Raw genomic sequence first — 12,431 nt, 5'->3', positions numbered from 1 at the left:
ACACAGAAAACCGACAGACGAGTGTGCTCCCAGCCTCAGCTTATTACACTCACTCTGTCCACCTGGCTCTGCAGACTGCTCCAGCCAGGGCCAGCGCTACAATTAAAGGGGTTCTGTGCACTGCTCCTATAAACAAAAACCACCACTTACCTGGGGCTTCTCCCGGCCCGCTGCAGCTGAAATGTCCCACACCATCCTCCTCCGATACTCTGTTGCCCGCCGCCGGCCCATTGTAGTATTCGTCTAACAAGACGAATAAAACTCGCTCCTGCGCACGTCATCGGGAGCTTACTGCGCAGGCGCAGTACAAAGTTTTCTTGTACTGCGCATGCGCAGTAAGCTCCCGATGACGCAGTCTAATCAGCTGGCTGATTAGACCAGGAGCGGCGGCGGGGAATGGGTGATCGGAGGAGGACGGTGCTGGACATTTCAGCTCCAGGGGGGCGGTAGAAGCCCCAGGTAAGTGGCGTTTTTTGTTTATAGGAATGGTGCACAGAACTCCTTTAAAGGAATACTTAAGTCATTTAAAAAAAATGTCTTTTACTCACCTGGGGCTCCCTTCAGCCCCCTGCAGCTGAACGGTGCCCTCGCCGTGTCCCTCCGATGCGGCTGGTCTCGCCGGCGGCCACTTCCGGTTTGGCCGTCACCGGCCGACAGGCTGTGAACGCGGCTGGTTACCCGCGTCCCCAGACGCAATAGCGCCTTCTACAATGCTATTGCGTCCGGGGACGCGGATAATCAGCCGCGTTCACAGCCTGTCGGCCGGTGACGGCCAAACCGGAAGTGGCCGCCGGCGAGACCAGCCGCATCGGAGGGACACGGCGAGGGCACCGTTCAGCTGCAGGGGGCTGAAGGGAGCCCCAGGTGAGTAAAAGACATTTTTTTTAAATGACTTAAGTATTCCTTTAAGGCTTGAGAGTCCATACGCCACACACACTAGCCCCCCCCCCCCCCCCCCCCCAGTACTTTCTATTAAAATTTTGATTTGCCGGCTGCTGGGTCCCACGTTGTGGGTGGTGGAGGTGAGCCGCAGCTAGAGGAAGATTTTAGGGCCTCCCAATTGTCATGTCCCCCCACCATATAAAGAGGGGTGTGCAGCACAACTCACCAGCCAGTGTCAGAAGTTCAGAAAATCTTCACTTTACACTGACCAGCTATGCTGGAGGAGGGAGGGCACCTAGTCTTGGGGGGGAACATCCCGCTATCTAAACTAGGGGGAGGCTGCCTAATCCTGGGGGACACATCTAGCTATATATACTATAGACAAGGAGAGTGGGAATTTCCATTAGTGGGTGGTGGTCAAGCGGACCCCCCCCCCCCCAAGTTACTTTTGCCTTGGGGCCCCATTGGGGCTACAACTGGCCCTGGCTCCAGCATCACTACAGTACACAGTACTTGGGAAGGGGGTGGAGAGGCTGGGGGCAGGGCACTGCACATAAGACACTGCTGAAAAATGAATAGGGACTGTCTACAAAACTTTTTATGGCTCCTTTTCAGTGGCTGAGCAGATGCAGTCATTAAAACAATTGTGCAGAGAGCAGAAAGCTTTTTTTCTCCGAACCCTTAAAGGAAACCAGAGATGAATATATAAAAAAAATTCATACATATCTGGGGATTCCTCCAGCCCTCTCCAGCCTGATCTCTCCCTCCTCGATTTTCCGTAAGGGATCCCGGTATCTTTGCCAGTCAGGCTTACTACACATGCGTGTCTCGGCCCGTCCCTGTCGCTGAGAACTCTCTGAGCCTGCGCAGTACTACTGTGCAGGCGCAGAACTCTCCTGGCAACGGGAGCGAGACGGGACAGCGCGTGCAGCCGCACTGCGCATATGGCCAAGATAGCAGGACCCCTTCCGGAAGACCGAGGAGGCGGTGGACAGCGCTGAGGGAGCGATCAGGCCGTAGGGAGTTGGAGGAAAGACCAGGTATGTATGTGAGTTTTTTTTTTTTTTTTTTTTTTTAATATTCATCTCTGGTGGCCATTTATCAGGCACCTTGGCGCCAATCGACCATCCAATTTGATTATTATAATTGGAAGAGAATCTGTGCCGCCAAGTGCATGCTGATCGACGATGCAACTAATTTTGGGCAGAAATCAGTCACATTAATCGGTCAGACATGCTGAAAGAGCAAGCCAACTTGCTCGAACGGGTGCGACGAGCAACGAATGCGATGAAACCCCCACAATGGCTATCATTCATAAAGCATTTCCGCATGCGGAAATGCTTAATACCGCTGACTTTACCGAACACTAATACCGCTGACTTTACCGAATCCCAATTCATAAAGGCTCTTTCCGCATGAAAAGCTGACATTACCGTGAAGAGCGATACATTTCCGCCTTGTGCGGAGTTTTTCTAGATTAATCTAGAAAAAGTAACAAACACGTCCATTCATAAAGATTAGAGCAAGCGGTATCCGGAAGGAAAATACCGCTTGCTCGACAGTAGCGATAGGCGGGCGGATTACGTGTAAATGAATGGGACGGACCTCCCAAGCAGCATCAGACAGAGGAGCGCACGGAGGGAATCGGGCAGCTTTTATGTTTCCGCATGTCTTCCGCCACGCTGCCGCCAGCTTCCTCCAGAAAACCTCCGCACTTGTACCGCAACAGGCAACTTTTTTGTGAATGACCACCCTGAAGTCTTAAAGAGAACCCGAGGTGGGTTTGAAGAATATTATCTGCATACAGAGGATGGATCTGCCTATACAGCCCAGCCTCTGTTGCTATCCCAAACCCCCCTAAGGTCCCCCTGCACTCTGCAATCCCTCATAAATCACAGCCACGCTGCTGACAAACAGCTTGTCAGAGCTAGCTGTGTTTATCTCTATAGTGTCAGTCTGTTGCTCTCCCCGCCTTCTGCAAAACTCCAGTCCCCGCCTGCATCCCTTCCCTCCCTGCTGGAGGGAAGGGACAGGGGCAGGGACCGGAGCTATGCAGGAGGCGGGGAGCAGCTGAGACTGACACTACAGATGTAAACACAGCCTCACAGCACGACTGTGATTTATGAGGGATTGCAGAGTGCAGGGGGACCTTAGTGGGGTTTGGGATAGCAACAGAGGCTGGGCTGTATAGGCAGATCCAGCCTCTGTATGCAGATAACATTCTTTAAACACACCTCGGGTTCTCTTTAAGTACCGCTTGCGGAGAAGAACGGTGTTTTCCCGCACTACCGACTGCACCTTTATGAATGATAGCCAATGTGTATGTATGTAACATAAAAATGTGCGTTTACACATTACCTGTCCCTTGCTTCGGTGCCCGTCTATCTTCTGCCGCTCTTTTATTAGCTGCATACACCGTGCGTGTGACACACGCCGGCGTGCTATGCAGCAAGCAGAAGAGTGTCCGAAAAAATGCACGGGCACTGCGACACAGGACAGGTAATGTATAAATGCACAATTACACACATACATACACAGTAGAGAGGCGGCGGACAAGGTGGGCTCGGACGATTCTCAAGAGATTTCATGCTGAAATCGATCAGGAATCGCTCTGTGGTGTATGGGCAGCCGACAGATCTCTCTCTAATCAGATTCGATAAGAGAGAGTTTTGTCCCTTGGTCGAATCTGCCCATCATTGCTAGCGATATGGCTACCTTAATGCTAGGTACACACAATGCAATTTTGTGACAGATTTACTGTCGGATCAATTATTTCCAACATGTCCGATCTGATTTCCGATCGACTTCCCATTCACTTCTTTGGAAAATCCATCAGAAATCAGATCAGACATGTCAGAAATAATCGATGACCGTAAATCTGGCAGATAATTGCATCATGTGTACCTAGCATTAGTTGTCAGTCTTTCAGGACAGAAAAAAAAAAATACTTTTTTTTTTCCTGGACAGAAAATTTACTGTGCTAAGTGGATCCCCTGTAGTGTATGGGGGTTGGGGAGGAGGAGGGGGGATTGTGCAAAATTGATGTCTTTACAAAGGGAGAGGTCAACACACAAAGAAGAAAAAATACTACAGAAGGGGAAACAAACATGCAGGGAAGGAAAGCCTGCATATGTCAGAATGTGTCCAGTGCACTGTACTATGGCTAGCTGTGCGGCCTTGTTGCCCCCCCCCCCCCCCCATATCAGTGTGTGTTTCACTCACTTTATCCCAGCTGGAAGCCCTCTCTTATCAGCTCTTCCTACAGCCATCCCATCCTTTAGCTCTGCCTCTGCTCTGCCTGCCATGGGAGTTCACCTGATATGCAGGCAGATGGGACAGAGATAACACAGTGATTGCAGAAGAGCTGTAGGAAGAGTGTGCAGAAAAGACAGGGCTTCCAGCTGGGATGAAGTTAGTTTGCCTGCTGATCTGCAGGAGGTGGAGCTGAGAGTGGAAGCAGGGCCAGATTTATACTTTTTACTGCCTAGGCCAACTTAACAAGCGCCCCTCCCCCATGTGAATACATAACAATATGCCACTGCCTCTTATGCCTGCCAAGTGAGCTCATACATATCGATTTTACAGGCAAATTTCATAAGAGCGACCAATCCTGAATGGAATCAGTTTCCAAAATTATTCCTGTTTTTGATCACTGTCTAATCGATTTTGACATAAAATCGATTGAAAGTATTAATGGGGGATTTACATCTATCAAGGGCTGGGCAGGTGCGGTGGTCAATCAGCGGCCCATATTTTTATACTGCATTGAATAGTGCAACACTGTGCTTTGGTTGATTTTCAGTAGATTCCCTGGTGTAATGTATTGAAAATGAATGTGCAGTGTATGGGATGTATCGATTCCTGGTACACACAGGAATTGATTGTTTAGCCATACTGGATTGCAATCTATGAGCATATGGGTAAGAGTTCCCACACATCGTTCCATATTATGACCTGATTGAACGTTATTGAAGTGGAAGAGAATTAGTGTAGAAACATGAATATTGATCGATCTTTCAATCAATTTCTGGCCAAATAGCTCAATCCGGAATGGCAACAAAATCTTGGTCACAAGGGCTGGGTGCGCAGCGTAACGGCATTCGATATTGGACAGTCAAGGGACCCTGAGCCGGTGTCCCCCCCAAGTGTACAGCATCCACCCGAGTCCCTTCTTAGTATTTTAAAGTCTCATCTCTCTTCTGGCGTAACTCCTGGCTTCCACCGATGTAAAGCATCACCGCATGCGCCTATACCACGTGACGCTTGCACACGTGTGAAGTCACAATAATATTATAAATAATACAATACATAATTGTACAGCACCAACATATTTCATGGCGCTGTACAAAGTAAGAAACAAATACAAACAATGGTATACATAATATGTGCTGTGTCAAGTGGTACTTGAACCCTCGGTGACGCTGAACACTGGAGGAGGCTAGGAGTCATGGCAGCAGAGAGGAGAGGCATATGGTGAAACAGTGGCGGACACAGGCAGCAGTGGGCCCCTGTGCAAAATATCAATTGTGGGCCCCCCTGACCTGCGGCGCGCGAAGCGCGCCGCGCCCCAAAATGGGTGCAGCTATAACCTGCGGCGCGCAAAGCGCGCCGCGGCAAAAAATGGGCGTGGATAGAACCTGCGGCGCGTAGCGCCGCGGCAAAAAATGGGCGTGGCAATGACCGGATAAGGGCGGAGCTAACTGTAATTTAAAGTGATCCCGGGGTGAGAGTGATATGGAGGCTGCCATATTTATTTCCTTTTAAACAATACTAGTTGCCTGGCGGCCCTGCTGATCTATTTGGCTGCAGTAATAAACTGAATTACACCAGCAACAAGCATGCAGCTTAATCTTCTCAGTTCTGACAATATTGTCAGAAACCCCTGACCTGCTGCATGCTTGTTCAGGGTCTATGGTTGAAAGAATAAGAGGCAGAGGACCAGAACGGCAACCAGGCAACTGGTATTGCTTAAAAGGAGAGAAATATGGCAGCCTCAATATTATTCTCACCTCAGGTTCCCTTGAAAAGTGCAACGCAAAGACAGTGGGCCCAAGTTTTGGTGACCCTTTCCCCAGAAAATTCACATAATTGTGCAGGTTTTCTCAAGAAAATACACATAATGTGAGCAGATTTGCCCAGAAAATACATTCAATCATGTCGGCAGATTTGCCCAGAAAATACGTGCAATGATGTCGGCAGATATGCCCAGAAAATACGTGCAATCATGTCGGCAGATATGCCCAGAAAATACGTGCAATCATGTCGGCAGATATGCCCAGAAAATACGTGCAATCATGTCGGCAGATATGCCCAGAAAATACGTGCAATCATGTCGGCAGATATGCCCAGAAAATACCTGCAATCATGTCGGCAGATATGCCCAGAAAATACCTGCAATCATGTCGGCAGATATGCCCAGAAAATACGTGCAATCATGTCGGCAGATTTGCCCAGAAAACACATGCAATCATGTAGCAAATTTGCCCAGAACATACATGCAATCATGTGGCAGACCTGCCCAGAACATACACGCAATCATGTGGCAGACCTGCCCAGAACATACACCTGCTAAAATAAATAATAAAAAAAAAACATTTACTCACCTGCAGCAGCAGACCTCCTGTCCCAGCCTCCATCCGGCGCGCAGCTCCCATGGGTGGTTGGGTGGATAGGTAGCCTGGTGGGTAGGTAGGCAGCCGGGTGGGTAGGTAGGTAGCCCTTAGCCGGGTGGGTAAGTAGCCTGGTGGGTGGCTGGGTAGCCGGGTGGGTAGCCTGGTGGGTGGCTGGGTAGGCGGGTGGGTAGGTAGCCTGGTGGGTGGGTGGGTAGGTGGGTGGTTAGGTAGCTGGGTGGGTGGGTAGGTAGCCTGGTGGGTTGGTAGGTAGCCGGGTGGGTAGGTAGGTAGGTAGCCTGGTGGGTAGGTAGGTAGCCGGGTGGGTGTGTAGGTAACCGGGTGGGTGGTTAGGTAGCCGGGTGGGTTGTTAGGTAGCCGGGTGGGTAGGTAGGTAGCCGGGTGGGTAGGTAGGTATCCGGGTGGGTAGGTAGCCGGGTGGGTGGGTAGGTAGCCGGGTGGGTAGGTAGGTATCCGGGTGGGTAGGTAGCCGGGTGGGTGGGTAGGTAGCCGGGTGGGTGGGTAGGTAGCCGGGTGGGTGGGTAGCCAGCCCGGTGGGTAGGTAGCCGGGTGGGTAGGTAGCCAGGTAGATAGCCGGCAGGGTGGTTAGGTAGCCGGGTGGGTAGCTAGGTAGCCGGGTGGGTAGGTAGCCAGGTAGATAGCCGGCAGGGTGGTTAGGTAGCCGGGTGGGTAGCTAGGTAGCCGGGTGGGTAGGTAGCCGGCAGGGTGGTTAGGTAGCCGGGTGGGTAGCTAGGTAGCCGGGTGGGTAGGTAGCCGGGTGGGTAGGTAGCCAGGTAGATAGCCGGCAGGGTGGTTAGGTAGCCGGGTGGGTAGCTAGGTAGCCGGGTGGGTAGGTAGCCGGCAGGGTGGTTAGGTAGCCGGGTGGGTAGCTAGGTAGCCGGGTGGGTAGGTAGCCGGGTGGGTAGGTAGCCAGGTAGATAGCCGGCAGGGTGGTTAGGTAGCCGGGTGGGTAGCTAGGTAGCCGGGTGGGTAGGTAGCCGGCAGGGTGGTTAGGTAGCCGGGTGGGTAGCTAGGTAGCCGGGTGGGTAGCTAGGTAGCCGGGTGGGTAGGTAGCCAGGTAGATAGCCGGCAGGGTGGTTAGGTAGCCGGGTGGGTAGCTAGGTAGCCGGGTGGGTAGGTAGCCAGGTAGATAGCCGGCAGGGTGGTCAGGTAGCCGGGTGGGTAGCTAGGTAGCCGGGTGGGTAGGTAGCCAGGTAGGTAGCCGGCAGGGTGGTTAGGTAGCCGGGTGGGTAGCTAGGTAGCCGGGTGGGTAGGTAGCCGGGTGGGTAGGTAGCCAGGTAGATAGCCGGCAGGGTGGTTAGGTAGCCGGGTGGGTAGGTAGCCAGGTAGATAGCCGGCAGGGTGGTTAGGTAGCCGGGTGGGTAGCTAGGTAGCCGGGTGGGTGGGTAGGTAGCCTGGTTAGGTAGCCGGGTAGGTAGCCGGGTGGATGGTTAGGTAGCGGGGTAGGTAGCCGGGTGGGTGGGTAAGGTAGCCGGGTGGGTAGCTATCCGGGTGGGGGGCCCGACTCCTATCCTCCCTCACTCACCTCGGGGCCCCCCTCCCGGTATGCGCTGCAGCCGGCGGGAGAGCAGAAAATACAGGAAGTCTCCGGCCGGGGCTGCAGCAGACGCTAGAGGCAGCTGCTGCTTAGTTTCCGATATGTCTCCAAAGTTGGAGACCAAGCTGCAGCTGCCGCCCCGGCCGGAGACTTCTTGTATTTTCCGCTCTCCCGCCGCATGAGGGGGGGGGGGGGGGGGGGCGAGGTGAGGGGGGGGAGGACAGGAGTTGGGCCCCCCAGGTTAAAAAAATAAATAAATAAAAAAAAAAAAAAACCTGCAATACTTAATGGGCCCCTGAAGCAGCAGAACTTCAGGGGCCCTTGTGCGGCGGCACGGCCTGCACGGCCGTATGTCCGCCACTGTGGTGAAATCTACTGGAAGTCTGTGTGCAGGCGGTTATATCCTTTTCTCTTCAAAATCAATCCGAGAAGGATCTATTTGATGATCGATCTGGCCATACCATTGGGTGATGTAGCCCATCATATAAATGTACAGGCAATCAGGAGCCAGGCTGTGACAGAGCTTTCAGCAGCAGCCTCCATCCAGGCAAGTCAACTTATCTAAATTGCAGCTTCCTGACTGCAATGTCCATTAGCATTCTCTTCTCCCAGGTCTCTGTTGATAGCAGCTCTATATGAATGACATAGGTAGTGCTGCCATGCTGTGCAGAGATCAGGAGTGAAGGGTCTGCACTACAGTGTTACGTTCTGCCTTTGTTTCCTCAGAATGAAGGCAGCACACTAACCTCTCAACCTCAGCTGCATTCATTTATCTGCTAACAAGTGGCCATCAGCAGAAACCTCTTATAGATGGAAGTTTTGTTCATTTCTCTCACACACGTTCAAGAACTCCCGGGCAGTGAGTGGAGGGTGACATGTGACACAGAGGGGGTGGGGCGGAACCACTCAGCACAGCCAGCATCACACGCTGTGACTGGGACATCTCGTCTCTAGTATGTGCTGCTGCTCTGGTCTGTGCAGTGAGAAGTTACATGACTTCCTAATGCGTGCACTCACTGCAGACTCGGCCAGAGTGGAGCACAGGCACAGCCAGTATACTGCTGTGGTCAGGCGCTCCTTTGCTGCTATAAAAGTGCCAGCCTGCTGTCCTCTATCCGCCCCTTGTTTAGTGTGTATTTTCAGTCCTCCTAGACCACTGCCTTTGTTGGTCTGCCTGAAATCCAGCCATGAGTGGCAGGGCAGAGAGAGGGAGATGATCTGTCATAGCAGCTAAGGCTGCAAGATCAGCTTCTGCTGCCTCCTCTCGTGCACATGTCCTACCTTGATGACGGTGAGGACAACAGTTTTTTTTCTCCTCAACTACTGCTGGTGATGTCACTACCCAGAGGGCAGTGCGCACAGCTAATTTTATACATCCGCGGCTGAAACTCAAGGAGGGGGCGTGGCTTAGCATTTAAAGGTGAAATTACGGAAAAATGCTGGATTTATATCAGGAAATACTGGGTTTTCCCCTATAAATTGGGTATAGGCTATATGCTGGCAATGAGTAGTTTTCCTCCTTACAGTACCTCTTTAAACTATCCACACTATTACAACTGAAAGCAAGATTTATGCATCCTGTCCAAATAAACTGAAATAATTTCATATACAGCACTCTGAACTACACAGAGAAACTTTCACAGAGTCCATCTCAACTAAACACGAAACCCTGCCAATCAAAAGTCCACATTTTGATGACTTCCACTACAGGGAAAAACAAACACAAGCAGGTCAACTCTTCAAAATGTATGAGAACTGAGCTAAAGGCCTTTTCATGGGCTTTATTCTATTTTTAATACAACAGAAGATAAAAGGACTAAGAGAAAAACTTGACTTACGTTCCATGAAGCAGTGGATCAAAAGGAGGATGCTGAGCACCATACACGTGTTGAATGCTGATTTGCAGAGGGAAAAAAAATAGAACACTTAATATAATTCATTTAAAATAATGTTTTCCAACAAGGTTTCACAAACATAGTTACACTATGCATATGCAAATCAGTAAGCTGTTGGGTGACTGTACACAGTACTGTATATTCTATTATACAGGTACATTCTGGTTTACTCCTAAAGTGCAAAAAACATACCTAAGATGTAGGAGTTTCCCTTCAAAATAGCTAAAGACTTTCGTTAGGATAGCAGACTACTGGGGTCCAGCTTAGCGGCCATTTGATATGAGCTACTCACATCTGTATCTCATGTACTTTTCAACACTTAAAGAGACACTGAAGCGGAAAAAAAACTATGATATTATGATTTGTATGTGTAGTACAGCTAAGAAATAAAACATTAAGATCAGATACATCAGTCTAATTGTTTCCAGTACAGGAAGAGTTAAGAAACTCCAGTTGTTATCTCTATGACTTTCAAAGTGGTGGAGAGGGCTGTCTTCTGACTTTTATTATCTCAATGGTTAGTTAACTATTTACTTTTCCTCTGGCAGAGGAGAGGTCATTAGTTCACAGACTGCTCTAAAAGAATCATTTTGAATGCTGAGTGTTGTGTAATCTGCACATATTAGAGAATGATGCAATGTTAGAAGAAACACTATATACCTGAAAATAAAAATAAGAGAATATTTTCTTTGCTGCTAATCTTCTAGTAATTATTCATAGTACACAACCAATTCATTATATCCTATATTTTTTTTCGCTTCAGTGTCTCTTTAAGTCTCAAGTTTGAATCTCAGTAAGGACATTGTCTCTGCAGTCATTGTGTGAGCATTCATCCTGGGTTTTTCAATATCCTCTCAACTCAAATGAGCTCTTTCTATTTTTATTTTGTGTTGTTCTGTTTTGAAGCAGTCTCCGATGCAATGTATAAGAAAAGTGAATTGCTCAGTCATTATGGCTAGTATTGTTTTGGTTATGTGCTGGTCCCAAAGAAAATGATGTTCAAGGGTGACTGAATCGTCTTGTAATGTGGTGTGTATGCACTAAACTGCATTAAGCAGAATAATGTGAGTTTTAAAGCAAACCTAAAGTGAAAAAAAATGATATAATGAATTGTATGTGTAGTACGGATAAAGAATGGAACATTAGTAGCAAAGAAAAGAGGCTCTTTTTATTTTCAGTTATATAGATTATTTTTTTTTATAACATTGCATCATTCTGTCATATTTGCAGTTTACAAACCACACTCTGTATTTTTAACTATAAAACAGAGCAGAGTTAAAGACCCTTTAAACTTTCCTGAAGTAAAACCTTATCTCAACCTGTCTCTTACTGTTTCTTTGATGTCTAAGTGCTTTAGAAAACAGGACAGTCTTTTGAGGTGGGTCAAAGAGCTCAGAGAAGCTCTCCTGCATAAATAACAACTGAAAGTTTCTTAACTCTTCCTGTACTGGATACTGGAAAACAATATGAGACTGTTCTTTGCTACTAATGTTCTATTTCTTAGCTGTACTATACATACAATTCATAATCTCATAAGTTTATTTTCACTTCAGATTTGCTTTAAAGCGGAATATAACCCTGCATTTCAACTTTGCTCTAAAACATTATTTACAGTATATTATATGCAACCAAGATTTTTTTTTTTTACTAGACCAGCATTGGAAGGGTTACACAGAGTTTTAAAGTTCCTGGAGATTTCTGCAGATGCATCCGAAGCTCAGATAGTTACATTTTGTTTACATAAATGTATCTAAGTGTTGAATGTGACTCACTCTCTCTGACTGAGCTGGAGGACAGCCAAAGTGTGTAACATTCAACACTTAGATACATTTATGTAAACAAAACGTATCTATCTGAGCTTCGGATGCGTCTGCAGTTCTTTTTAGAAACTTTAAAACTCTGTGTAACCCTTCCAATGCTGGTCTAGTAAAAAAAAAAATGCTGGTTGCATATAATATACTGTAAATAATGTTTTAGAGCAAAGTTGAAATGCAGGGTTATATTCCGCTTTAAGTAGAGTGTAATGCATTGCAATCTGCTCATCGTGCAGTAATGCCTGGTACACACCCTACAATTTCACTTCAGGTAGATGGGTTGAATAGATAATTTCCAACAGGTCCGATCCGATTTCCCACCGTTTTTCTGATCAATTTTCCAATTACTTCTATACAAAATCGATTAGAAAAGCAAATGAAAATCAAATCCATCTATTTGACCCATCTATCTGAAGGGGAATTGTATGTGTGTACCAGGCATTAGACTTTCAGTTAAGCGCATACACCACACGGTGAGATAAAGGTCCCAAACCTTAGTCCCAAACCTACTTAAAGAGGAGCTTCAGCCTAAACAAACATACTGTCATTAAGTTACATTAGTTATGTTAATTAAAATAGATAGGTAATATAATCTCTTACCCACCTTGTTTTAAAAGAACAGGCAAATATTTGTGATTTCATGAGGGCAGCCATCTTTTTGGTTAGAAGGAGG

At 48.1% G+C, this 12,431-nt stretch overlaps 1 protein-coding gene across 3 annotated transcripts in view; it reads right to left on the bottom strand.

Annotated features, from left to right (window-relative positions):
* Window positions 1–12,431, bottom strand: part of LOC137563631 (TBC1 domain family member 22A-like) — a 403,951-nt gene that overhangs the window by 382,047 nt on the left and 9,473 nt on the right. For all 3 annotated transcript variants that reach the window (XM_068276324.1, XM_068276325.1, XM_068276326.1), the window contains exon 2: window positions 9,888–9,944. In XM_068276324.1, the coding sequence (XP_068132425.1) occupies window positions 9,888–9,944 (57 nt within the window). The remainder of the gene's footprint in view (window positions 1–9,887; window positions 9,945–12,431) is intronic.

This window comes from Hyperolius riggenbachi, chromosome 3, assembly GCF_040937935.1.
Source record: "Hyperolius riggenbachi isolate aHypRig1 chromosome 3, aHypRig1.pri, whole genome shotgun sequence".
NCBI classification, from domain to species: Eukaryota; Metazoa; Chordata; class Amphibia; order Anura; family Hyperoliidae; genus Hyperolius; species Hyperolius riggenbachi.
Note: the sequence above shows the minus strand (reverse complement) of the source record. Positions and strands in the feature narration are given on the sequence as shown.